This window comes from Budorcas taxicolor, chromosome 10 (assembly GCF_023091745.1).
Source record: "Budorcas taxicolor isolate Tak-1 chromosome 10, Takin1.1, whole genome shotgun sequence".
In the NCBI taxonomy this organism is placed as follows: domain Eukaryota; kingdom Metazoa; phylum Chordata; class Mammalia; order Artiodactyla; family Bovidae; genus Budorcas; species Budorcas taxicolor.
Window position 1 is genome coordinate 15,140,488 of NC_068919.1, and position 27,123 is coordinate 15,167,610.

Genomic DNA, 27,123 nt, shown 5'->3' on the forward strand with positions numbered 1-27,123 from the left:
TTTTTGACATCTATCACGGTCATCTTCTTTCCTTTACCTAATCAATATGTCACTATTAGGTTTCAGTCCTTTAAAATGATCTTTTTCTGGTGTTCCTTGGGCTCCTTGTTTTTGCCTCCTTTTTAAAGAAGGTATTGCAGATATTTTGGGTTTGTCTGTGTGTGTGAGAGTATAACCTGCCTGGGAAGTGTATAAACACCAGGGTGTTTACTATGAACCGTGAAAAAATCTGAAACTGGGGGAGAGGAGGGAAATGTGGTTGCTGATAATATAGCACTATAGTAACTTCTTAGTTTGGTTTTTGATCACTAGTTTTACTCAGCTTATGAAGATACTCTAAACAGTACATGTAGGATCTCTTACTGTTTGAGGGATTAATTTCTATATTATTAGTTTTTATTGAGAAATGTTACTGTTATGTCTTCAAAGGAAATAAATGTGGTGAGGTGGTGAATGGTGAGTGGAAATGATAGTCACTCAGTCATGTCTGACTCTTTGTGACCCCATGGACTATAACCCACCAGGCTCTTCTATCCATGAAATTCTCCAGGCAAGAATACTGGAGTGGGTTGCCATTCCCTTCTCCAGGAGATCTTCCTGACCCAGGGATCGAACCCTGGTCTCCTGCATTAAAGGCAGATTCTTTACTGTCTGAGCAACTGAGGAAGCCCATAGTGATGGTAACCATCTTCCAATATCTTTTCATTCTTTGCAGTTAACATGTTGTACACTTTAAAACTGATGCAATGTTATAAGTCAATTAAAAAATTATAAAAGAAAAAGCTACTACAGTGCTTGAAGGAAATAAGTGAACTATAACTTCTTATCCTACCTCAGAGTAATCACTGCATCTAGCATTTATTAAACTGTCATTGTAGAGAAGTTTAGATACCTGTGTAAATACTAATACTTAATGTGTGTATCATATCTTAATAATGAAGAAAATGTCCTATGAACTCATTAGACAGTTTGAAGACTCTTTGAAAGAGCATTTGACAAAAGCGTTAGTATAGTACAGTGTATTTCAGTAGTTGGAGTTAGATAGCACTTTGAAGGGGTAGCTGGAATAGTATGATACCATCCACCTAGAAGAGATACTATACCACTGTGAAGGTGGTGTTTTGTTTTTTGGGGTTTTTTTGGAGTAGGGAGTTGCTGCTGAATCTTTCATGTGATATAAAATTTAATTCCATATTATCAATACATGCGTTTGTTAACAGCTGACCATCTCTTTGCTTTTTTGCTTGTTAATGTGTTTCAGCTAGAGTGAACATACATTTTCACTTGTACCTGTGGTTTCTACTTGATCTCTCCTTAAAAATCTATATAAAACCTTAGGTGATTCTGAATACTCAAGCTGTCAGTAGATGATTTCACAGTGTTAATTAGCATTTCTTCAGTTTCTGTCATACTTGAAGCATTAATCAAATAATAAAGATGAGTAGGATTTTTTTTTTTCCAAAAGAAGCTTTTTAGTTTTATATTAGATTGGTATGTTTGTTGTCAGTCTAAAATTTTGGCAAGTTTTATTTGCTCCTCATTAATAAATCAGAAGATTTGGGACTTGCCTGGTGGCTTAGTGGTAAAGAACCTACCTGCCAATGCGGGAGACATGGATTTGATCCCTGGTGAGCCACAACTATTGAGCCTGTGCTCTGGAGCCCAGAGTTGCAACTGCTGAAACCCACACACACTAGAGCCATGCTCTGCAATAAGAGAAGCCACCTCGACAAGAAGCCTAGGCACTGCAGCTAGAGAGTAGCCCCCACTCACCGCAACCAGAGATAAAGCCTGCTTACAGGGACAAAGACCCAGCACAGCCATAAATAAATAAATGAAATTTTAGAAAGACTATTAAAATAATTGTGTTTAATTATGTTAGTTGCTCAGTCATGTCTGACTCTTTGCAACCCTATAGACTGTAGCCCGCCATACTCCTCTCTCCTTGGAATTCTCCAGCCAAGAATACTGGAGTGAGTAGCCATTCCCTTCTCCAGGGGATCTTCCTGTCCCAGGGATTGAACCTGGGTCTCCTGCATTGCAGGCAGATTCTTTACTGTCTGAGCCACCAGGGAAACGTCTAATGAAAGTAAATTAGCTCTAAATTTTTTTAATTTAACTTTTATTGTATATGGAGGTATAGTTGATTTACAATGTTGTGTTAGTTTCAGGTGTACAGCAAAGTGATTCAGTTTTACATGTACATATATCCATTCTTTTTCAGATTCTTTTCCATTTATGTTATTACAGAATATTGAACAGAGTTCCCTGTGCTATTTAGTAGGTCCTTGTTGATTATATATTTTATATATGTGCTGTGCTTAGTCACTCAGTCACGTCCAACTCTGTGACCCCATAGACTGCAGCCTGCCAGGCTTCTCTGTCTATGGGTATTCTCCAGGCAGGAATACTGGAGTGGTTTGCCATGCCCTTCTCTAGGGGATCTTCCCAACCCAGGGATTGAACCCAGGTCTCCCGCTTTGCAGGCAGAGTCTTTATAGTCTTAGCTACCAGGAAAGCCCAAGAATACTGGAGTGGGTAGTCTGTCCCTTCTCTAGGGGATCTTCTCAACCCAGGAATTGAACCAGGGTCTCCTGCATTGCAGAAGTGTGTATATGTGTATATGTTAATCCAAGACTCCTAATTTATCCTTCTCACATTAGCTTCTTTTGTACTCCCCCCAACCCTGCCCCTGGAAAATGTATAATATGTGAACACCAATAAGTTTCTGAACTATAAATGAAAATGTGACCTTCCAGAGTGTATTATAGTATATATTCTCCTCTTGCCAAAAGAGGGGACTGTGTTTTCCAGAGAGTGGACATAAATGAAAGTTGGAGTGTACATTGGACTAGGTTAGGAGGGTCAAATCAAATGGTGTGTGAAGTTAAGATCTATAGAGAGCCACTCTGGCCTTGGCCTTGAGTCCTTTGTCTTGATATCCCTACTCTCCTCTTGATTTCTAGTGCCACCTTTGTCACCAAGTGGGTGCATGATCATGAGCAGATTACATACATTCTTAAAATTTAAATAAAGAATATTTTGTGTGCTTCCATTGCATCAATCCTTTACTTAGAAAAGTACTTGCCCTACATATCTCTTACAGGCCTTCTTTGAGGTTTAAATGAAGTGGATAGTATACATTAAGAGTGCATACAAAGCTCTGTATAGCTAATAAGTAGAAGATGGCAATAATTATTTTTCCTTTTGCTTCTTTCGCAGTCTCTTGATCTCCTTCTTGATTCCAATACCAAGTGGAAAGTGGGCCTCCTCATTTACCTCTCTTACCCTTCATAAGCTTCAGCCCTCTTTTATTCCTTTTATCCAGTCATGTACCCTTTCCTTTGCCTTGTTGATCAACTTTTTCTTTGTTCCCTTTCTCCTGCTTCCATCTCTGGGTAATCCCTCTGCTGGTCATGGATATTCATCTGTTCACTTGCCAAACCAGCAGCTTCTCTTTGAATATTTAGTATTCCCTCTGCTTCTTGTGGTAATAGCCAAAGTAGGGTCTTTTCAAGAACTAGTTAAAAGGATAGAGAGAGATTCAATGGTATAAATTACCAGTCTAATTTGTAATTTTTTGAATAGCTACCATTACTAAATATGGTTTATGATGACTTTGGCATCTTACTGGCCTTGGTTTATATTTATTTTAAATGTTCTTTTACAAAAGTGCCTAAAATGGTTAGCTTCAATCATAGGTAGTCAGGTAATACAGAAGCATAACAGATCTGGCTTTATCTCTTGAAAGTTGCAAAATTAGGGCAAATTCTTTTACTTCTCTACACTTCACTTTCCTCAGCAGCTTTTTGGGTAAGATTAAATGAATTACCATTCATGAAAACACCTGAGATAGTGTTTGGCACACAGTAGGTGTTTTAACAGGTGTTAATTTTCTTTCTCTATCATTTTGGGGTTAAAGTAGATGTACCTATTTACTTACATATGTTGTTTGTTTTCTACATCGTTTTTTTTTTTTTTTTTTTTTCCAGAACTATTCCATGGCAGTGTATCTTGTAAAACAGTTGTCCTCAACAGTTCTTCTTCAGAGGTTACGAGCAAAGGGAATAAGGAACCCGGATCATTCTAGAGCTTTAAGTACGTATGATAATCTTGTTTTATTTATGCAGCTGAACTGTTTTGGTAAAAGTTAGAATAGTGTTTTCTCAACTCAAGAAATTTTAGGGTTTTTTTTTTTTTTTTTTTTTACTAGAGCTTGTCACAGTGGATTAAAACACTGAAAACCTTGTTTTGTGAGCTAGAGTAATTCAAGACTTAACAGTAGTTTTAGGGAATTCCTTGGCAGTCCAGTGGTTAAGACTGCCTGCCTCCACTACAGAGGGCATGGGTTCTGTCCCTGGTTGAGGAACTAAGATCCCGCATACTGCATGGCGTGGCCAAAAAAAAAAGTTTTAATATCTTTGTCATGACCTATATTGTATAATTTATATTTTATTGATCTTAAAATTAACTTTGTAACATCAGTATATGAACACAGAATATTTTACCAAAGCTTCATTAAAAATAAATGTTCAGGAATTCTAGAAGATGGAAAGAAAATCTTGGCATATATTTTACAACAATTATTGTGTATTTAAGGTTTATCTAGGAAAAACGTCCAAGGATATGTGATGACAGCATCCCTTCATTAACAAAGTAAAAGGAAAGTCAGTGGGGTGGTAGATAAAATAATGAAATAAGTTCTGCTTTTGGTCAACTATGTGGCCTTGGAAAGTCAGTCTACCTCCTCTGAATTGCTCGTTCCTCATCTGTAACGAGAAGTTTATACCACGTGATAATCTAACACTTCTTCTAAATCTGCATTCTTTGGTGGAAAGGATCTATCCTTTTGTTCTGTTGAATTTGAGAGTTAGAAAGGTGCAACTAGACTATTCTAGCCTCAGTGAGGGTTAAGCCCAGAGGTTGATGGCCTTTCCAAAGAAGTAAACTAAGTTCTTCCTTTATTCTCTTCTTTATAAGAGGTAGATTCTTCATAAGTGAATTTGCGGGTATCTGGAGATGGGCACTTGGAAAACAAAACTTTTACAGATGAAGGTTAGACGGCTACCCTTTAAGGACATTCTTGATGTGAGTTGATTAATGAGCCCCTATCAGATTTGTAGTTAGGAACATTCTGATAGAAAAAAACTAAAGCAGTAAGACCACCTTTCCTCTTGCTTTCCCCTTGTGGCATGGCTTTTATTTTTGTTCTAACCTGTTTTCATACCAGAGTAAACGATCCCACTACTCCTGAATATCAGTATACCTTTCAGAGTTCATTGAAGGATTTTTCTACTTAAAAGAGGCTCTTTTAAAAATGCAAATATTCTGAGTCAAGAGGAGCACACTGGTAGCTAATGCCTCTGTTGGCATTCCTTGATAGACAATGGAGAGCTAGTGGTCTGGCTGATGTCTAAGGGAGTGGAAGCACCATTTGTCAAGGCCAGGGAGATAGTAGGGACCCTAAAAGTAGAGAAGGGACCGACACCTGCTTTGAAGGAACATGAAGAATTTTTCTTTTTTCACACTCCATTCCTGGTCATTCTCTTGAGAATCTTGGTATTTTGCCACATAATATTAGACTCTCATTTAGTCAGAAAGTATTATTAAATTATGGGAGCCTGTGTGGAAAAGGTCAGACCAGGAAATAAAGCTAAAAGCTGATGAAGCTATTAAGTGGCACAACTTAATAATAAGGCAAGCTGTCTTTGTTCAAGCGTAAACTCTTCTCCACTTGTAGCTGTAGCACCACCTGGAGGGGGAGTGGAAACGTGAGCCTAGAGTTACTTTCTTTACCGGCACAAACCACTGTTAGCCACTGTTAAGCAGGAAAAGCTACTTAACTCAAAAGCTGCTTATTTCATCTCTGATGCATCCTGGAAGTGGAGAATAGTAGGAGATTGGATAGAATTTTTGTCACACTTTGTGTCTTATCTTAATTGGCCTGGGGAACCAACAAAACATTCACTGGATCCTACCAGTAAAACATGTGATTGACTGAAGAACAGATTGTTTGCCTTTATGCTATCTCTAAAGAAGTAACTTTCCTGGCACATTAATTATGTAATTAAAAGATTCTGTGAAACAACTTGACAGAAGAAAATGTTGGTGGATATCTCAGATATTTTGAAGGCTCTAATTACCTCCAAATATGTTCATTTTAAGTCATTCTCATCAATAAATTCTACTGGCAGAAATAAATCAGACATTATTCCTGAAATAAAGTCAATAGTATTTAGGCTTTTCACAGAGAAATCCACTCTCTGGTTCATTTGATTTAGTAGATTTTTATTTTGTGGTTTCCACCTTCATGTAGAGTTTTCCATTCCATAACTATCACAAGAGTCCTTTACTAATTCTTGGTCAGGCTCCTGTCTCCGCTTCTTTTTCTCCTGAGCAGACATTTTAAACCTTGGCCATGCTTAAACAATATTCCCTCTCTTTCAACACACTGTCAGTGTAAGAAAACTGGTGCTATATGACGTCTCTAAATTGTCCATTTCTTCCTTAATGTCACTGTAACTTTATTCGTACTTATCCTTATTTATTCTCTTCAATCTCAGGAGGAAATGTCCCTTTTCCTGCCCAATATTAATCTATTGATTCATTCATCTCATTCAAGAAATTGTTTTAAGAGTCTACTGTGTCCCAGGCACAGGAGAACATGGTATTAAGCAAAACATATGCTGTTTCTGCATCCTTGAGAAGTTTGCAGTCTGATGGGAAAGACAAAATTAAATGATTGCACAAATCACTAATGAATTACAATTGTGACATGTGTCTTAAAGAAGAAAGACAGGGAACCCTGGAGGTGACAGCAGGATAACATAGTCCTCTGGTGCTGTGATGTTTAAGGCAAGATGATAAGGATGAGGAGGAATTAAACCCCAAGATAGGAGGAGAATGTATCAAGAGACAAGGCTAGCGGGGGTTGGAGTGGAGAGGGCAAAGGAGGAAAGTGGCCAGAGAGATAGCCATGGAGTGAGTTCTTACAGGTGATATAAAGGTAATGACAGGAAACCCTTAAAGGATTTTTAAGCAGAGCAGTATGACCGGATATGGGCAATGAAAAGATCACTTAGACTGAACTGAGGGGGGCTAAGCTGATATAAGTGAGCCCATTAGAAACCCAGTTGTACAGAGATGTTGTCTTAAACTGGAGTAATAATGATGAAAATAGAAGTTGATGTTTTGAGAGATGTTGAAGGGGAGAATGGTGATTATGTGTGGGGAGCGAAGAAAAAGAAATGAAGGAGTTCTGGGTTTCTTACTAAGCACCAGCTTACATGATAGTGCCGTTTACTCAGATGGAAAACAGCGTTGAAAAGATCAGGTTGCAGGAGCAAGATCAGAGTCCATCCTTGGACTCTTGGCATTTTAGAGACCTGTGCGGCATTCAGATGGAGATGCTTACACACAGTATTATGAGGCCCTTCTGCTCACTTGTCTGCTCTCTGTCCTGTATTTTCAGTTCCCTCCTCTCCACCGGATCTTTCTGTCAACCTTCACTGTCAAGTCTTTTTCATCCTTTAAATAATACAAAAGCAAGGTACTCTCTAGGAACCTGTGTTCCTCCTATTCTCATCCTAGTTTCCTCAAAGAGTAGTCAACACTTCCCTTTCTACCTCCTCACTGCAAACCATTGTGAACTTTTAACTCCCATCATCCCACTGAAACTACTCTTGCAGATATCACAAGTGACAATCTGATTGCCGAATTTAAAGTTTGTTTTTTCAATGTATAACTTAGGTATTTTTGCTACATTTTGTGCTAACAACTTTCCCCTTGAAATTCTTGTCTCTCTTCTCAGTCACTTGCCTTCCATGGATTCTCTTAAGGGAAGCATCCTAAAGGTTTGTTTTCCCTGGGTTTTTGTCCTTGGTCCACTTCTCTACATACTTTTTGCTAGAGATTTTCACATTCACCTTTGTGGTTTAAGTTAGCACCAACTCCCAAACAAATATTTTCATTCCAGGCCTTCCCCTGAATTTCAAGTGTAGATACATGTAGCTGTCTTCACTGAAACATACCACTGTTTCGTTTAATTCGAGGAGTGAAAACTCACAAGTTCTATCAGACATAAACCCTAAATATTTCTCAACTCTTGTCAGATTTTCTCTCCCTACCATCACTGACCTCATTTAAGCTCTTATATCCTAAGTTTATTTCAAAAACCTATTCTTGAATTATTTATTCCTTTTCTTTCTTGGCGCCCCCTTTTCCTATCTCTCTTCTGATAGCAATCTAAATGATTAATATGACTTAACCTTACCTGGAGAAGGCAATGGCACCCCACTCCAGCACTCTTGCCTGGAAAATGCCATGGACAGAGGAGCCTGGTGGGCTGCAGTCCGTGGGGTCACGAAGAGTCGGACACATCTGAGCGACTTCACTTTGATGCATTGAGGAAGGAAATGCCAACCCACTCCAGTGTTCTTGCCTGGAGAATCCCAGGGACAGGGGAGCCTGGTGGGCTGCCGTCTATGGGGTCACGCAGAGTCGGACACGACTAAAGCGAGTTAGCAGCAGCAGCAGCAGCAGCAACCTTATCTGTTTTTTTGCAATCCATGGCTTGCTAACACCAACGGAATAAAAACTAACTTTGAGGGCTTCCCTCCTGGCTTAGTGGTAAAGAATCCACCTGCCAATGCAGGAGACATGGGTTCAAAGCCTGATCCCAAGTGGGAGGATCCCACATGCCATGGGGCAGCTAAGCCTGGACACCACAACCACTAAACCCTGCACACCTAGAGCCTGTGCTCCTCAACAAGAGAAGCCCATACACCACAACCAAAGAAAAGCTGGTGCAGCAACAAAGACTCAGCACAGCCAAGAATAAATAGAAATTTAAAAATTAAAAACAACTAACTTTGTTAGGATGATGTAAACGTATAGCTTTCCTTGGTGTGGCATCTGTTTATTACTTTCGGTTGTCATGTGTATTCACTCCTCTCTCATTCTTTATATTCCAGAAATAATGAATTCTTTCTTTTCCTCAGTGCTGTGTCAGTATTGTTCTCTGTGACTCGAACTTCCCTGTTACCTCCTTTGCCTGATTCTAGTTGTCCTGCATGTTTCACTTTTTCCCGGAGGCATCTCAGAACCCCCAGAGTTAATGCATTGAGTTTCAGCCAGTTTCCATTACAGTGCATTAGAGATGCTCTCAACTAAGTATCTTTGCTCCCATCTAGACTATGAATTCCTTTAGGCAGGAATTTAATCTTATCTTTCTTTGAATTCCTAATGCTTAGCTCAGGGTCTGGCACATAGTAGACCCTAAGACTTCTATTAAGTAAACTGATGAGAAGAGATCGTGAGTGAAAGGTCACATCTCTGTGCCTCTTGTTTTCTTGTTTATAAAATGGACATGCTGGACGTGGTTAATATGTTCAGTTGTTTCCAGCTTTAAAAGTCTAAAAGGGATAGAATTTTTTTTTAAACCTATAACAGCACTAATAGAACCATCTGTGATGATGGAAATGCTCTGCATCAGCACTGTCCTGTCCCGTGTGGTAGCCGCCAGCGCCATGTCTGTGCTGAGCACTTGAAACGTGCTACTGCAGCTGAGGAACTGAATTTTACATTTGGTTAAATTTAAATATAACCACATGTGACTAGTGGCCAACTCTCATAGCACAAGACAACAGGGATTTTCAAAGATTAATTTTTAATGTGGCTAACTGTAACTTTGTTATGGGTCATAAAGGAAATACTGTTACTGCTGCAGCTCACAGTGACACAAGAAAACTTGAACTCCTGGAAGACTTATCACATGTTGGTTGATGCAGCAGGATAAATATCATGTCTTGTTTTTATCTTTCACTCCCATGCCCACAAACGATGAATACTTTACTTAGTCTTTCCTCCATACTTTCTTCTGAAATTTAACATAGTAATTCCCATCCCCTATCTTTCTTCTTCAATATTTTGGTTGTATTTATCAAAGTTTACAAGCAGTAAAAATTAACCTTTTTAAGTGTACATTCTGAGTTTGACAGGCATATGCAATCATGAACCACATGTTACAATGAAAACATGTAACATTCTTCACCCCAGAAAGTTCCTCTATGGACCTTCACAGTTCCTCTCATTTCTTCTCCCCTACTTCCCATAACCATTAATATGATTTCTGTCTCTGTAGTTTTTCCCTTTCCAGAATTTCAGATATTTGAAATCCCACAACATGTAGCCTTTTTTTTAAAATTATTTTTTATTGAAGGCTACCCTGGTTGCTCAGATGGTAAAGAATCTGCCTGCCATGCAGGAGACCTGGGTTCAATCCCTGGGTTGGGAAGATCCCCTGGAAAAGGGAATGGCAACCCACTCCAGTATTCTTTCTTGGAGAATCCCACGGGCAGAGGAGCCTGGTGGGCTACAGTCCATGGGGTCGCAAAGAGTCGGACACAACTGAGCGACTAACACACACACACTTTATTGAAGTATAATTGCTTTACAGTGTTGAATTAGTTTCTAGTGTACAACGAAGTAAAACAACTATACATATACATACATCCCCCCCTTTTTTTAATTTCCTTCCTATTTAAATCATCACAAAGCATTGAGTAGAGTTCCCTGAGCTATGCAATTGATTCTCATTAGTTCTCTATTTTATATATAATATCAATAGTGTATATATGTTAATCCCAATTCATCCCACCCCCTGCCTTTCATTTCTGATTTCTTTCACATAGTATAATCCTTTTAGGTTCATTTGTGTAGTTTGAGCTCTTTATTACTGAGTAATGTTCCATTTATTGGTACTGTAATTTCTTTATCCATTTGTCAGTTGATGGACATTTAGATCGTTCCCAGTTTTTCGTTATGAATAGAGTTGCTGGAAACATTTACATTTTGCATATGAATATCTCAGTTTTGTGAACATATGTTTTCATTTCTGTTGGGTAAGTACTCAGGACTAGGATTGCTGGGTCACATGATAAATGTATGGAAAATAGACTGGCAGTTTCTTATGAAGTGCATGTTCCATTTTTGCATTCTGTCCAAAAAGATTTGAAATTTTTAGTTTTCCCCCATTCTCACTAGCAGTAGGTATTGTCAGGCTGCTTTGATTTTGCTATTCTGATTATTGTGTAGGTGATATGTCATTTGTGGTTTTAATTTGTGCTTTTCTAATGACTAATGCTGTTAAACATCTTTTCATGTGCCTATTTGCCATCCTTCCAGCTTTTTTGATGAAATGTCTCTTCAAATTTTTCCTATTTCTTTTATAGTTTATGCTTTTTGTATACTATGAAATCTTTGCCAAATCCAAGATCACAAACATTTTACTTCTAGAAGTTTTATTGTTTTAGTTTAGGTCTGCAGTTTGTTTTACATTATTTTTGGCCGTGCTGGGTCTTTGTTGCTGCATGCAGGCTTTCTGTAGGTGCAGCGAGCAGGGGCTGCTCCTAGTTGCAGTGCATGGGCTTCTCATTGCAGTGGCTTCTCTTGTTGTAGAGCACAGACTCATGGCACATGTGGGCTCTTCCCAGACCAGGGATCAAACCCAGGCCCCCTGCGTTAGCAGGTGGATTCTTAACCACTAGATCACCAGGGAAGTCCCTACACTTTATCAGAAATTAAGGTAAACTTAATAGGTTCATTTTCTTGTCATATAGATACCCAGTTGTTCCATAACATTTGTCAAAAATACTAATTTTTCCTCCATTTAATTACCTTGATACCTTTGTCAAAAACCATCAGATAGGTATATAAATTTATTTCTGGACTCCCTCATTATCTTCCATTGACCTATTTGTCTATCTTTATACCAATAGCACAGTCTTACTAATTAAAGCTTGATAGTAATTCTTGAAATCCCGTAGTCCTCTACCTTTTTCTTTTTCAGAATTGTTTTGACTAAATATAGTATATAAAAAGGTAATGGATAGTGATCAAATAGTTTATACAGGAATATTAGGGTCATTAAATATTTTTAAAAATCTGTCATTATAATTCACCTCAGCAAACTAAACAGAAAACAAATCATATGATCATCACCATAGATTCAGTAAAAGCTTTGGTCACTTTTTCAATATCCATTCATGATTAAATTCAGCAAAGTAGAGACAAGGGGGTTGTTTAATGTATGAAAGGGTATTTTATAAGAAGCCTTTAGCTAATATCATATTAAATGGTAAAAACTTCACCCCTAAGATTGAAAATAAGGCAAGAATATCTTTCTTAATATGTCTGTTCAGCATTGCTCTTGAGATCCTAGCCAGCACAATAATGCAAGAAAAAAGAAACTGATTAGAAATGAATAATAATTATTGTCTTTATTTGAAGATGACATCATTGTGTAGGGGAAAAAATCCCAAAGAATCTACCCAAAAAAAAGCTACTTGAGCTAATGTGTGAATTTATATGGTCAGTTTATAAACATTGTAACATCAAAAAAATGAAGTACTTAGGGATATATTATGCAAAATACGTGCAAGATTTGTATGCTGAAAACTATAAAACACTGGTAAGAGTAACTAAAACAGGACTTGAATATCGCAGAGATACATCATGTTAATGGGTCAGAACACTCAGTATTGTTACTGGAGAGATGTCATTTCTCTCCAGTTTGATCTGTAGGTTAAATTCAATTCAATCAAGATCCTCAAAAAGTATCTTTACATGAAAGGATTGATTGAATCTATAATGGCAAAGGTGAAAAAGCAAAGCTTTTCGTAAAAGAAAGTGACAAACTGATTCTAAAATAATTTCAGAAAAATCTTTCAGCTCTGAAAGAAAATGAACATGCAAATCATATTTTATTTTGTTGCAATAGCTAATATTTTTTCCCTCCCTCCCACCTCCCTCCCCATCCACACAATAGCTAATATTTATTGAGAATAATGTTATTTTAAAGCATTTGTTTGTATTAACTCATTTAATTCTTAAAACAATGCTATGAGCTATTAGTATTGTTCTCATTTACAACATGATGAAACTGAGGCACAGAAAAGTGACTAAGGCTGAATTATAACCTAGGCTGGCTCTAGATTCTTTGCTCTGAACCACTGCCTCAGGTTGCCTCTCCTTTTTCATTTCTTTTCAGAGTACTAACACTGAACTTCATATAGACAAAACCTAAAGTCAGTTACTGTTCCCATTGCTGTTTGTCTTGCTGTGTGGGTATTAAGAGGGGTGGTTGTAAAATGGTTAGTAATCACATTTATCATATGGCAGTTGTCACCTTTAAGCAGATACTATTCATTAAATGTATCTTAAGAAGGGATTAAGATTGGGTCTGTAATGGCAAAAGCATGTTTTTCATAGTTTACTTATATAATTAATTAGCATAAGTGATATGATAACTATTTTCCAGACAAAATCCATGGGTTGTATGCCTTTTTAGATGTGATAGCCTAGACGTTAAGTAGACATTAAATTTTCAGAATTTCCAGGCCATAAAATTACTTTTTAGTATGTCATCAGAATCACATCTGGAACTTTTTATTAAAAAACTACTCATTTGTATCCCTCTTCTCCATTTTGATTCATTGGGCAATTATAAATTAGAAAGCTCTGTAGGTAGTTCTGACGTGCATCTTAGTTGAGATCCACTAGTTAGTTTATGGAGACAGTTGTATAGAGTATCTAAGATTTGGACCACTTGAAAAAAAATCCAGACTATACGCTCATCAAGCTTAATAAAGGCAGGATTCTTAATTCTTATAAATGGCTATTAGTTCAATGGACATCTGTTCTGAAATTCTTCTTTATCCAAGTACTTTTCCCTTTTCTTCTCTCTGTGTATTTATGCATATCTGTGCTTCTACCCATCTGTCAGTCAATTGTCTGGTCACAATCAGTTGTGCCTCAGGTCTGAAATTCTGTGATTAACTATGTCCACAACTACTCCGCTTGGTCCCCCTTACACAAATAGACTTTAAAGTTACTGTGAAACAGTTTCTAAAATTATTTGAATATTACATTTAGGTATATCCTGGCTCACTTTGTGTTAAAGTTTAATTGAAGTTCTAGGGTTTTCAGAAGTAACCTGAATGTTGCTGGTTTGCAGATGAGAAGTATAAAGATCCTTGTTGTATTAGACTGACCAACAGTAACAGAATAGCTTTAAAAGTAAAATTACCAGTGCTGCCTCTCTTAAGAACCACAGGAAATTTGAACTGAGAAGACTTAGAGATTATTTAGTGTGGGTTGTTATTTTCCAAGAAGTTAATCTCAGAGAGGAGGATTGACTTGCCCAAGATAGTGTAACTAATCAGGTTATGGGTAAATAAATATAAAACTCAAATAATTATATGGTTTTTAAAAAGGCAGTTGAACTTTTTTCTTTTTACAGTATGAAATTAGAATTACAATAAATATTTTTATTATCTGAGCTTTGTAAAAATTTATACATGTTAGTTTTATAGTTTTTTATTAGTTTCTTTTAAAATAATATTGTCATAGTTTAAAAGGAAGAAGATATTTATCCAGTTTCTTAGAGTTACAAAAGAAGGGTCTGCCATCAGTTGACTATGGTAAACTGCTTGTATAAATTCCCTTTATGTTAGTGCAGTGCAACTTCTGTTTTGTCGGTGAGAAATAGGAAGCTTACAGGAAATGTAGTCAGTCTATAGATAGGTATACGGTCATTTTCCTTCCTTTGCTTATTGTAGAGATTATAAACTATAAAATTGTTTTTTTCATTCAGTTGTTTGGAAAATAATTGAGCAGATTATTCTTTAGTGCCATTTTTTAAAGTTCCTCATTCTTTTTCTTGTGTTGCATCAATGATACATCTTTAATAAACTTCTTTTCTTTGTTTTTTCTTTGATGAATGTCAGTTAAAGAGAAGTTGACTGCAGATCCAGACAGTGAAATAGCTACAACCAGCCTGAGGGTTTCTCTACTATGTCCAGTAAGTGCTAACTAATATTTGCTCTCCAGGAGGTTTAATACACATTTTCTTTTTTTTATTAAGTATTTCTAGTATTTAACAAATTCTGTTACCTTGAAACATACCCACTTGTTAAGAGTTTATGAAAAGTAAAAGATATTATGTAGTCTTAGGATTTGAAATGTAAACAAGTTTATGTCTATAAAATTTTTCTACTCTTAGTTATATTTAAATATTGATTATGGTTATTAGATGACTGTCTCTCAGACTTAAGTGTAAAATCTCCAAATGAGGCATGTTTATCATTTCAGTGTATTTATTGAAATTTCATTTTATTAAATAGTATGCTTCTGAATAAAAATCTGGCCATGATTACTCATACATTTAGCTTAACCACTTTGTCAGCAATGACTATAACAAGAATTTAAAACTATTGTTTAATAATAATTGAATAATTATTGAATTATTACTGAATAATTGAATTGGTATGCATATAAAAATCAACTAGACATATTTTTAAACCAGAAAATGAGATCAGTTTCATTCATTTGTATAAAATAAATATAATGCCTAAGTGAAAACTGGTAGTGAATGTTTCCAAAAATGCATTGTTAAGGTTTGCTTTTTAACTAATTTGATATTAGGTCTACCAGTAGTAGGAATGGTAGTTGAATGATGCTTTCATACAAAAATACGTGAAAAACTAAAAGTAAGTTACATTTTGATTGCCTTTTGTAATCATATTTAAATTGGGGAGAAAATATGAAAAATAAGAGGACTCAGCTATCTCCTCATTTGCTGGGATTGTTCAGGCAAGTCTGATATTGAAGGCTTTTAATACTGAAATCCTACTAATCTAAGATTAATTTATTCTTAAACAAAAATTGTTTTATTTGTCTTATATCTTAGTCTCTTATAATTTAAAAAACCTCAACACAAGTGTGAAAAATACACCTCAACACAAAAAGTAGTGAAAAAGTCTGTAGCTCAAGAATTAGTTTATAATACAATATGTTGCATAGCTTAAAAAAAAAAACTTTTGTTGAGAGAACTTCTCTTTACTATTACGCATCTGTAAAAAAAAATACAGTGAAATTAAGAAAAACCACCAAACCTATTATTTTGTATATAACCTTCTATGTTTTTTTCCCTTACTATGGCCAGTCATTTTTATAGGGAAAATATTTTGACTCCAGGATTTTCCTGTTTGTTTGGGTTTTGGGTTTGGTTTGTTTTTTTTTTGCCATGCCACATGGCTCCCCAACCAGGGATCAAACCTGTGCCCCCCTGCACTGAAAAGGCAGAGTTTTAACCCCTGGACTGCCAGGGAAGTCCCTGTATAATTATTTTAAATTCTTTCCCACGTATATGATTCAGTAGTTGAGAGAACTGAAGGGAGAAATAGACAGCAACACAATAATATTAATGGTAGTAGACTTTGATACCCTACTTTTGGTTATTGATAGAACAACCAGACAGAAGATCAGTAAGTAAGCAAAGAGCTTAATCAACACTGTATACCAGTTGGACCTAACAGATATGCTGCACCCAACAAAGAAGAATATACATTCTTCTCAAGGGCACACAGAACACTCTGTAAGATAGAGCATGGGTTAGGCTACAAAACAAGTCCTAACAAATCTAAGATTAAAATCATATACAGTATCTTCTTTGATCACAATGTGATGAAACTAGGAATCAGTAACAGGAAAAAAACAGGAAAATCCACAAACATGTGGAAATTTAATAATACATTCTCAACCGATGAATCAAAAGAAGAGGTCACAGGGAATTTAGAAAATATTTGAAGACGAAAATAAAAATACGGTATACCAAAATTTACAAGATGCAGCAGAAGAGTAGGAGGAGGAAAGTTTACAGCAGTAAATGCTTACATTGAAAAAGAAAGAACTCAAATCAACAACCTAATCTTGTACCTCAAGAAACTAGAAAAACAAACTAAAGCCGAAGTCAGCACACAGAAAGAAATACAGATTAGAAAGGAGATAAATGAAATAGAGACGAGAAAAAGAGTCCAAAAAAAATCACAAGACTAAGAGTTGGTTTTTGAAAGATCAACAAAATTGACAAGCCCTTAGCTAAACTAAGAAAAAAGAGGAAAGATTCAGATAGCTCAAATTAGAAATGAAAGAAGAGACATTATAACAGATGTCACAGAAATTAAAAGGATTATGAAACTGTTACGCCAACAAATTAGATAACCTAGAAGAAGTAGATAAATTCCTGCAAGCATATGACCTACCAAGACTGAATCATGGAGAAATCTGAACAGACTTGTAACTAGTGAGGAGATTGAAGGAACAATGAAAAACCTCCCAACAAAGGAAAGCCTGGGACCCCTTGACTTCAGTGGAGAATCCTACCAAACGTTTAAAGAATAAACACCAAGCCTTTTCCCAAACTCATTCTTTGAGGATAGTGTTGCTGCTGCTAAGTCACTTCAGTCGTGTCCGACTCTGTGCGACCCCATAGATGGCAGCCCACCAGGCTCCCCTGTCCCTGGGATTCTCCAGGCAAGAACACTGGAGTGGGTTGCCATTTCCTTCTGATCCCCAAAACCACACAAAGACACAAGACAAGACAAAATGAAACAAACAAACTAGAAAACTGCATACCAGTATCCCTGATGGAACAAAAACTTTCAACAAAATTCTAGCAAACTGAATTCACCAGTGCATTAGAATAATCATACACCAGACCAAGTGGAATTCATAGCAGGAATTGTAAGACTGGTTCAGCATACAAAAATAAATCATTGTAATAGAGCACATTAACAAAATGGAGAACAAAACCCACATCTCAATCAGTATAGAAAAAAATTACAAAAGCATTTAATAAAATTCAACACCCTTTCGTGATAAAAATACTCAGCAAACTAGAAATAGAAAGATGCTTCCTCAACATATGAAAAGTCCACAATGAGCATTATACTCAGTGTGGAAAGACTTCTTGAAAGCTGTTCCTCCAAGGTAAAGAACAAGACAAGGATGCCCATTTGCACCACTGCTGTTCAATATAGTACTGGAAGTTCTAGCCAGAACAATTGGGCTGGTGGTAGATTGGAAAGGAACAGTGAAGTAACTTCTGTTTTCAGATGACATGATCTTTTATGTAGAAAACTCCCCTTAAGATGCCTCAAACCAACAAAAAACCTGTTAGAACTAACAAAGTTATAGTCAAAATCAACACAAAGTAGCAGTCAAATGTTAGTGGCCTTTTGGGCTTCCCTGGTGGCTCAGTGGAAAGAATCCACCTGCCAGAGTAGGAGACACAGGTTGGATTCCTGATCCAGGAAGATCCTACATGCTGCAGAGCAACTTGGCCTGTGTGCCACAGCTGTCGAGCCCGTGCTCTAGCACCTGGAGCCACAACTACTGAAGCCTGTGCGCCCGAGAGCCAGTGCTCCACAAGAGAAGCAACAGCAATGGAAACCCCGCATGCTGCAGCAAAGAGCAGCCCCCACTCACCCCAGCTAGAGAAAGCCCATGCAGCAGCGAAGATCCAGCACAGCCAAAAATAAATAACTAGAACTTTAAAAAGTTAGTTGTCTTTCTGAAAAGGAACTAGGTGACCAAACTGAAAAGGAAACAAAGAAAGAAAGAAAGTGAAGTCGCTCAGTCGTATCTGACTGTGACCTCATGACTGTAGCCCACCAGGCTCTGCCATCCATGGGATTTTCCAGGCAAGAGTGCTGGAGTGGGTTGCCATTTCCTTCTCCAGGGGATCTTCCCAACCCAGGAATCAAACCTGGGTCTCCCGCATTGTAGGCAGACACTTTACCGTCTGAGCCTCCCATTTACTGTACCATCAAAAAGGGTAAAATATTTAGGAATAAACTCAACCAAGGAGATTGAAAACTATAAAACATTGCAAAAATTCAGAGAAAATAGAAATAAACGAACATCCTATAATTATGGACTAGAAAACTTAACATTGTTAAAATGTCCATACTACCAAAGTGATCTACAGATTCATTGTTGTTCCTATCAAATCCCATTGGCATGTTTTACAGAAATTAAGAAAAAAAAATCCTAAAATTTCTATGGAATCTCAAGGGACTTTGAGTAACCAAAGCAACTTTAATGACAACAGAGTTTGAGCTCTTCCATTCCCAAATTTCAAAACATGCTAGAAAGAAGTAGTAATTAAGATGGTATAGTATTGACATAATGATATTAATAGATAATATAGACCAGTGGCCCAAAAACAAAATCTTATAGCATATATGATCAAATACCTAGGAATGCCAATACTGCATAATAGGAAAAAGTCTAAAGAAATGGCATTGGGAAAACTGGATATTCACATGCAGAATAATGAAGTTGAACCCTCAAAATTAACTCACAATGGATTTAAGATCTAAACTGTAATACCCTTAATTGTTCCATTCCTAAAAGAAACATGGGGGAAAAGCTTCAGTTGAATTTGGCAAGCAACCCAACAGAAAACAAACAAACAAACAAAAAAAAAACCTGATTAAAAATAAGCAAAGGACTTGAATAGACCTTTCTCCAAAGAAGATACATAGATGGCCAACAGCACAGGGAAAGATGTTCAACACTGCTAATCATTAAGGAAATGCATATCAAAAGCACAGATGAGATAATCACTTCATGCCCATCAGGATAGCTCCAATCGAAAAAAACAGAAGATAACAAGTGTCCGTAAGTGTGCCACAGATACTGGAACCCTTGTGCACTCTTGATGGGAATATAAAATGCTGTAGCCATTATGGAAAACAGTATGGAGGTACCTCAAAAAGTTAAAATGAATATGTGATCCATCAATTCATATATCTAAAAGAATTCAAAGTAAGATCTCCAAGAAATAATTTGCATAACCACATTCATCACAATGTTATTCACAGTAGCCAAGAGGTGGAGGCAACCCAAATGTCCATCAAGAGGTGAACAAATAAAATATGATATATTATGTATGCAACATGAAAAAAAGGAAATCCTGTCATATGCTACAAGGTGGATAAACCTTGATAATATTACAATAAGCAAAATAAACTAATGACAAAAGCATAAATACCATATGATTCCACTCATGAAGTATCTAAAGTAGTGAAAATCATGGAAACAGAAAATAGAAAGACAGTTACTATGGGCTGGGGGGAGGGTTTCAGTGGTGCTAGATGAAAAAGTTCTAGAGATGTGTCGTACAGTAGTGTGAACATAGTATTATGGAATTGTACACTTTAAGATGGGTAAGATGGTAGATTTAATGTTAAATTTTTTTGTACAATAAAAGTTGTTGACTGGAGGGACCTGGGATGGATTCTTAAGTTAATCAGACGTTATAATAGACTATGGTGTAAAGGAATGTGGTATTTTTTAACATTTAGAAAAGTGGTTCACAGTCCAGGTTAGTGAAGGGTAAGAAGATAGTTTTTTTAAGTTGTATACCTGTCATACCCTCTTTCTTCCAAACACCTATTTACCCACCCTCCCCTTTGACATGATTTATTGCCACCCCGTTCCATTATAAAATACCAGTTTAGAGAATATGAGAAATTTAGGAATGTGCATAAGCTTCATTTTCCATTTAAATCACTGGAAAGGGTCTTGTTTTTTTGCATTCTCATTTTAAAAGTGTTTACAGTTGTGCTAATATATATGATGTTTATATTTAACATTTAGATGAAGCATTTATTTGTATAAAAAAGCACTACAATATAAATCTTGATGTTCTTATTTATAGAACTAGTTTTGAATTTCATAGTTCAGGTGATCTTTGTATTATTACAAAATGCTAATCATGTTTTGCTCCTTGTACCTCTTAATTTAATGGGCCAACTTTAAGTTTTTCTTTCCATATTCCCTTTTTTATTTTCAGCAACTATAGCAATTCATTTTTAGTTGACTTACACTTGCAAAATTCAGATTGTAGGAAAAACAACTCTCTCTATATATAATCCATAATTAGAATACTTTCATGGATTTCTATTTGACCTAAGAAACAATGCCTTTACAATTATTCTGGAACAGTAATGCTTATATTTTAGGTAGGTTTTTACTCTAAAAAGTAAAACTTTTTAATGACAACTCATCTATATATCAAATTTATAGAATAATAAAAGAGATTTGTTCTCTTTGAAATATGTAAATACGATGTCTGACTGTGCATTTGAATTGCCCTGTTGTGATATACACAGCTCAAAATAAATGAGTTTCTGTTTGTGTGCTGTTTAGCTAAAGGCAATGAAAATAATTAAAAATGCTTTTGTTCTTTGGGAATTTTTTAGTTCTGATTTATTAAAAATAGAACTGGAAGAATATTTGTGAACCTGCTTTGTGAGGTACTCCCTAGACCTGTAAACTCAAATGCAAATCACTTGGAGTTGATAGAAGAAAAGGAAAAAGAAACTCTTTGAAGATTTATTCATGAAATACTTATGATAATGATGAAAAAGTTGTAAAAGTCCCAATTTCACACTGTTGTTTTCTTTTTACAAGGGAAAAGTACATATATTGTTGATGTTTTTTAGAGTCCTTTTGGTATAAGCTGGTTTGAACTTATATCTAAGTAGGGTATTTCTTTTTTTCTTGCAGTATCCTCAATTACTATTATGTTATAATAAGATTAGTGGCTTTAGAAAACTTATTTGGGAGTTGTTTTCAAAGTGTTTATTTGCAAATGATGCAAATATCCATCCCATCCCATATAGGGAAAAGGGGTTTATAATTACAAGATGAAAATGTTCAAAGCTCAGCTTCCTCTCTGAAGTTAGAGAATTCAGTGTCCACTCTTAGATAAGTATTTAGAATTTAGTGATTGTTTTTAAAAGTCAGGAATATGAGAGTTATCACGTAACAATTACTCTGTAATTCTTTGAAACAAGACATTTGTGTGACAGCTAATAAAATGCATTTCAAATTGAACTTCTTTCTTGTACCTGTTTATACATGTCCTTCCTGTGCCATTCATGTAGCAGTGTTCCTTAAAAATTCTGTAGGTAAACTTGTCAGTGTGGCTGATCATAAGGGCTTGAGAGTTGCTCTCCCAATGAAAAGATGAACTGACAGCTGGGAATTTAGGGCTAAAGGTATGTGAGATGATGGTCTTTGGAGAATAATTGCTTTTCAGAGTATAAGTTCTACAGCCTTTGCTTGGATTCTGAAACAGTCTTTGTATCTTATCTTCTTATCCACTGTCTTCATAAACTGTCAGAAGTAGCCTACTAGTTATGCAATTACCTGAACCATGTCTGTGATCGCTGTATTCATCTAGGATCTCTCTACTTAGTTTTAAGGCAGTGGTAAATATACCTACTCAGTAGAAATTTGCACCTCCCAGATAAGTTAAGGCCTGAACTTTAGACATAAAAATTTAATTTAGCACCACCAACTAGATTGTTTTGGGAAAATATTTCTAGATTAATGTGGTATGTCTTGGCATAGGTGATTTTTTTGTTATGAGAGCTAGTTCTGTTTATGTGTATGCCTTTTCATCAGGTACTTAGGTAAATCAAATCATAAAAATTAAATAGAAGTGTAGAAGGGAAGTAACGGAATTGTTTAATACTGTGTGAGCATAGAAGAGAAGACTGACTAGGCTGAGGTTTGAGTGGGTCTCCTACTAGCTCATAAAGTGATTTCAAGTAAATGTGTTTCTGTACTTTAATTAATAATGGGGGGGCATATATTGAGTACTTACTATGTGTTAGACCCTGTACAATGAATATAATTTAGACCCCCAGTCTTATGGTATAGATGCTATTTTTATCCCCATTTTATAAAGCTAAGGCTCAGAGAGACTAAATAACATCCAAAATTCACAGCCTAAGTGAATGGTGCCTCCTAGAAACTATCCAGCATGCACAGCTGAAGCCTCATCAGTACACAGGGCCATCTTCCTGCTGTGTATGTAGCAGGTACATTTCCTAGTGCTGAAGATAAAGAGATGAGCCAGATGTGTTTCTTGGAGGAGAAACACATAAGTAAATAGCGTGATCATATGCAGGGTGGAGGTGGGAGCACAGAGGAGGAAACTGTCAGTTTTCTCTGTATCCTTCTCTGTATCCTGTTCATACTTCTGATACTATACACTGGCATTTCTCCTTTCTCAAGGTGATGACACATTCTGGGTCCTTGTTTGTTCTTCATCACTACATCCTGTTGAAGTAAGGGGGAAACATGTTCTATCAGAGATAGAAAGAGAGGCCCAGCAAGGGTTAAGTGCCTTTCCTAGAGGCACAGTAAGTCACTGGTGCCAGAACAATAATTTAGGACCCCAAATGACAGTTTCCTTGGTAGACTAGGAAATTGCACATTTCCGTGAAATTCAAAGCCAAGAATCTTTTTTTTTTTCCTATTTAACTTTTATACTTTTCAAACCTTTATATTTTTCAAGCTCGCAAGTATGTGTGAAAATCTTTTCCTAATGTTTAGTGAAAAAAAATACGGTAATTGAAAGTAGGTGACTTCTATACTATATGGGCACTATGACCTCTGGGGACCCTGCAGTGGTTATCTGGCTGAACTGTATGAAGTGTCCTCCATGCAAGGAGGTGGTGATATAGTAGCTCCCTGGGCAGGTCTTGGGACAGCTTTTCTGCTTTGGGCCAAAGCTAGCAGTTCAGACCAAATGAAGCAGATCTCATTGTTCATAGGACAGACTCGACCTGTGTCAGCAGAAGCACTGTTTGCAGGGCAAGAAGAGCAAGTCTCATAACATAACAGAGATGCTAGAGGTCCAGAGGTGTTTGCTGAATTGCCTGTGATGGTACCCAGTGAGGGAAGAGAGTGCGAACAACTGGCTTTGCTCAGAGCTGCCATTTGGCAGTTATGCCAAACACGGGAGTGCTTATTCTGTTTTGACCTGTGAATTACTCTCATTCAGAGATCAGGTTGATTGTATCTTGAGCATTTAGTAAGGCATTCATTTTTCCTTTCCCAGTACCTGGTAAAGTGGTTCTTTTCTGGATTCGGGACTACCCTAAGAATTTGGTAAAAGCATTCTCTGGAAAGGAGAAGGCAATGGCACCCCACTCCAGTACTCTTGCCTGGAAAATCCCATGGATGGAGGAGCCTGGTAGGCTGCAGTCCATGAGGTTGCTAAGAGTTGGACACGACTGAGCGACTTCACTTTCACTTTTCACTTTGATGCATTGGAGAAGGAAATGGCAACCCACTCCAGTGTTCTTGCCTGGAGAATCCCAGGGACAGTGGAGCCTGATGGGCTGCCGTCTGTGGGGTCGCACAGAGTCGGACACAACTGAAGGAACTTAGCATTCTCTGGAAAAATGCACACACTTGTAAGATTTTTGTGTGTAATTTCAAGGGATTCATGGTCCTTTCCCCTAAAAGTGGATCTGTAAGCTGTGAATTGAGGGTAAATAACCTCTGCTGTAGATTTTCCATAGTCTCTGTATTTTAATATCCAAAGAAATAATAGTAATTTTTAACCTGTAGATGTTTCACAGGAAGTGTGTTGAAAGTAGACACAATATGCTTTAAATCAGAATACATGCACATTGTGTTTGTTTCAGGAAAAACTTTTAACAACGGTTGTCTAATATTTAACTTTTGTCTCCCTCTTTTAAAGCTTGGTAAAATGCGGCTGACAATTCCATGTCGGGCCCTTACATGTTCTCATCTGCAGTGTTTTGATGCAACTCTTTATATTCAGATGAATGAGAAAAAACCAACTTGGGTTTGTCCTGTCTGTGATAAGAAGGCCCCATATGAACACCTTATTATTGATGGGTATGTCACTTTAAAGTTTCTCCTTGTACTTCATAGTAACCATCTATTACAGTTTTGTTACCCATCAGGTTTGGGATTAAAATTCTATAGATAGTGGTTTCTGAGTTATATATTTGTGGGATATTCATGACTGTAGAAATTATATTTTTTCTAAGAAATTAGTATTGTGAACATTTTCCCTTCTTAACTATGTCTTCCTGTTTTAAAGATACATGCCTCACTGTCAGTGCCTCCTGACATTTACCATTTTAAAGGGCCAGTGGTTCTGAGCAGGGTATAGCTTACATCTTTTCCTAATATGAATCCATCTGTCCCTAGACATGCAGACCTTTCTAGGGGAAGAATGAAAGAATTGTGAAACTCTGGTTCACCTAAGCTGACCAAAAGTTGGGCTGTTTTTGAAGATTTTCTGGTGCTTCATTTACTATATGGGTCTACTCCCTGCTGTGTGGGCTCCTAAAAGTGATCAACACACTGAATAGCAGCTTTCTTTGTTTCTGTTTCCCCTAAAATACTTGTCTTTGTCTTTCTTCTCCATCTACAGCATCACAACAGTTATTTCTTTTTTTCCTGACATTCCAGTGTTTTATCTGTCCTTCCACACATCTTCAAATATCTTTTTAAATTTTCTCCTATTCTCTAGCCTCCTTTTTTTTCCCTTTTTCCCTCTGAACAAAAATAAATTGTGAAAAGAAAAAAATATATTCTTGATATTTCCTGTGCGCTCTAGCAAAATGCTTAATGTATCTTATCTATAGTATTTGAGGAAACAAAGGAGCCAGAAGGTATAACATAAGGAATGGAATACATTTAGCAATACAGGTGTAACCCAGAGCTTGAAAGATGCCAAACCAATCATATGAGGGAAAGTAAATGTGTAACTTAAATGTTTTATGTTGAATTTTTCAGAGATGTCAGTGATCACTAATAAATTGAATAATATTTTACCAACTCTGTATATTACATAACTTTAGATGCCCCCATCAGTTGGGATTTTTCTTTCTTATTATAATATCCACACTCCTAAAGAAAAATTGGAAAACGCAGGAAAATAAAAAGATGTATTATTTTCTGATTTTTATTTTCCCATAATTGTGATTATACAATATCAGTATTTTTTATCCTTTGGTTTCGTTTAACATAACCTAAGAATTTGATCATTCATGTTACACATTTTGGCAAGTCTCGTTTTTTAGTATCTGCATGGTATTTATCAAGGAGTTCTATCTTTCAGTACATATTTTTACATGTATTTCTACAGTTATCGAATAAGATGTGCTTATTGTAGGCAATTTGGATTATGTTGAAAAGTTTAAAGAAAAAGAATAAATATCTTCCATGTTACCTCTCAGAGATAACCACTATTTATATACCACTCACACACAGAATTTTGTCTTTGAAATACAGTTTTCTTTCTTTGTCCTCTTCCCACTTGCTGTGAACATACACCCCCCCATGTTATTTTTTTTAAATCTATGGAAACCTCATTTTTCAGTTATGTAATATTTTCTTGCATAAACCTACCATAATAATAAGTAACTATTTTCCTATTTAGCCCTAGATTTTAAGAACAAATAATACCTTGTACTTTCTCATTTATATACTTGTACAAAAAATAGGTCTGAATGTTTTTGAACAGTAATTCTAATAGGTCTTAATTTAGAATGTGATATTCAAAGGACAAATTGTTTTTTATAGCTTGTTTATGGAAATCCTAAAGTACTGTACAGATTGTGATGAAATACAGTTTAAGGAGGACGGCTCTTGGGCACCTATGAGATCAAAAAAGGAAGTACAGGAAGTTTCTGCCTCTTACAATGGAGTTGATGGTGAGTGTTAGTTTTCCAAAAGGATGGTGCAGTCTCCTTGCTCTTTTAAAGCCTGGTTTTCAATATTAAAACTCAACTTTTTTTAAAGAATATTCAGTAATTTATGGATAGCACAATAACTCTTATTAAATTATTGATTAAATGTTCAGAAGTAGTGAAGCTCTTTTTAAATTCACCTTTTGCAAGGTTTTATATTTTTGTGTATGAGGTTTCAGAGTAACATAACTTAATAAGCTTTTTTTTTGTAAAGTCATGCTTTTGAAATGGTATCCTTTTAAATTTTTAACAAAAAAAATAAAAATAAATTTTTAACAGACTTGATATAGGTTAGTGAATGTTCTTTTTTCATTTGCATTTTTCTCTAGCTTCTAGTATATTTTTGCTGTAAGGAAGCGAAAGTGTTACCATAACATTTCTCTGTGTATCAGGTAATGTACAGGTAAATGTGTAATATGTGAATTTGCTCTCAGCCTGTTTTTATTGTGAGGCGGATGTAACATTTTGATTCTTCTAACTCAGAATTGTTTAAAAAAAAAAAATCCTTGACAATCTATACTAGGAGTCTTGAGCTTAGAGGAACAGAGCCACTATTGCTTTTTTCTTCTTAGGCCCCAGCAATATAACTGGTAAAGTCTAAACTATACCTGATAGACTGATCCATAGGCTGAGGAAAAAATAAGAGATATCACAGGCCTTTTTTTTGCCTTGTGTTTCAATTATT

At 36.3% G+C, this 27,123-nt stretch overlaps 1 protein-coding gene across 2 annotated transcripts in view; it reads left to right on the plus strand.

The window, feature by feature from the left end:
* The window catches only part of PIAS1 (protein inhibitor of activated STAT 1), a 125,143-nt gene that overhangs the window by 89,716 nt on the left and 8,304 nt on the right, over nucleotides 1-27,123 (plus strand). For both annotated transcript variants that reach the window (XM_052646143.1, XM_052646144.1), the window contains exons 7-10: nucleotides 3,993-4,098; nucleotides 14,787-14,860; nucleotides 24,413-24,573; nucleotides 26,272-26,402. In XM_052646143.1, the coding sequence (XP_052502103.1) occupies nucleotides 3,993-4,098; nucleotides 14,787-14,860; nucleotides 24,413-24,573; nucleotides 26,272-26,402 (472 nt within the window). The remainder of the gene's footprint in view (nucleotides 1-3,992; nucleotides 4,099-14,786; nucleotides 14,861-24,412; nucleotides 24,574-26,271; nucleotides 26,403-27,123) is intronic.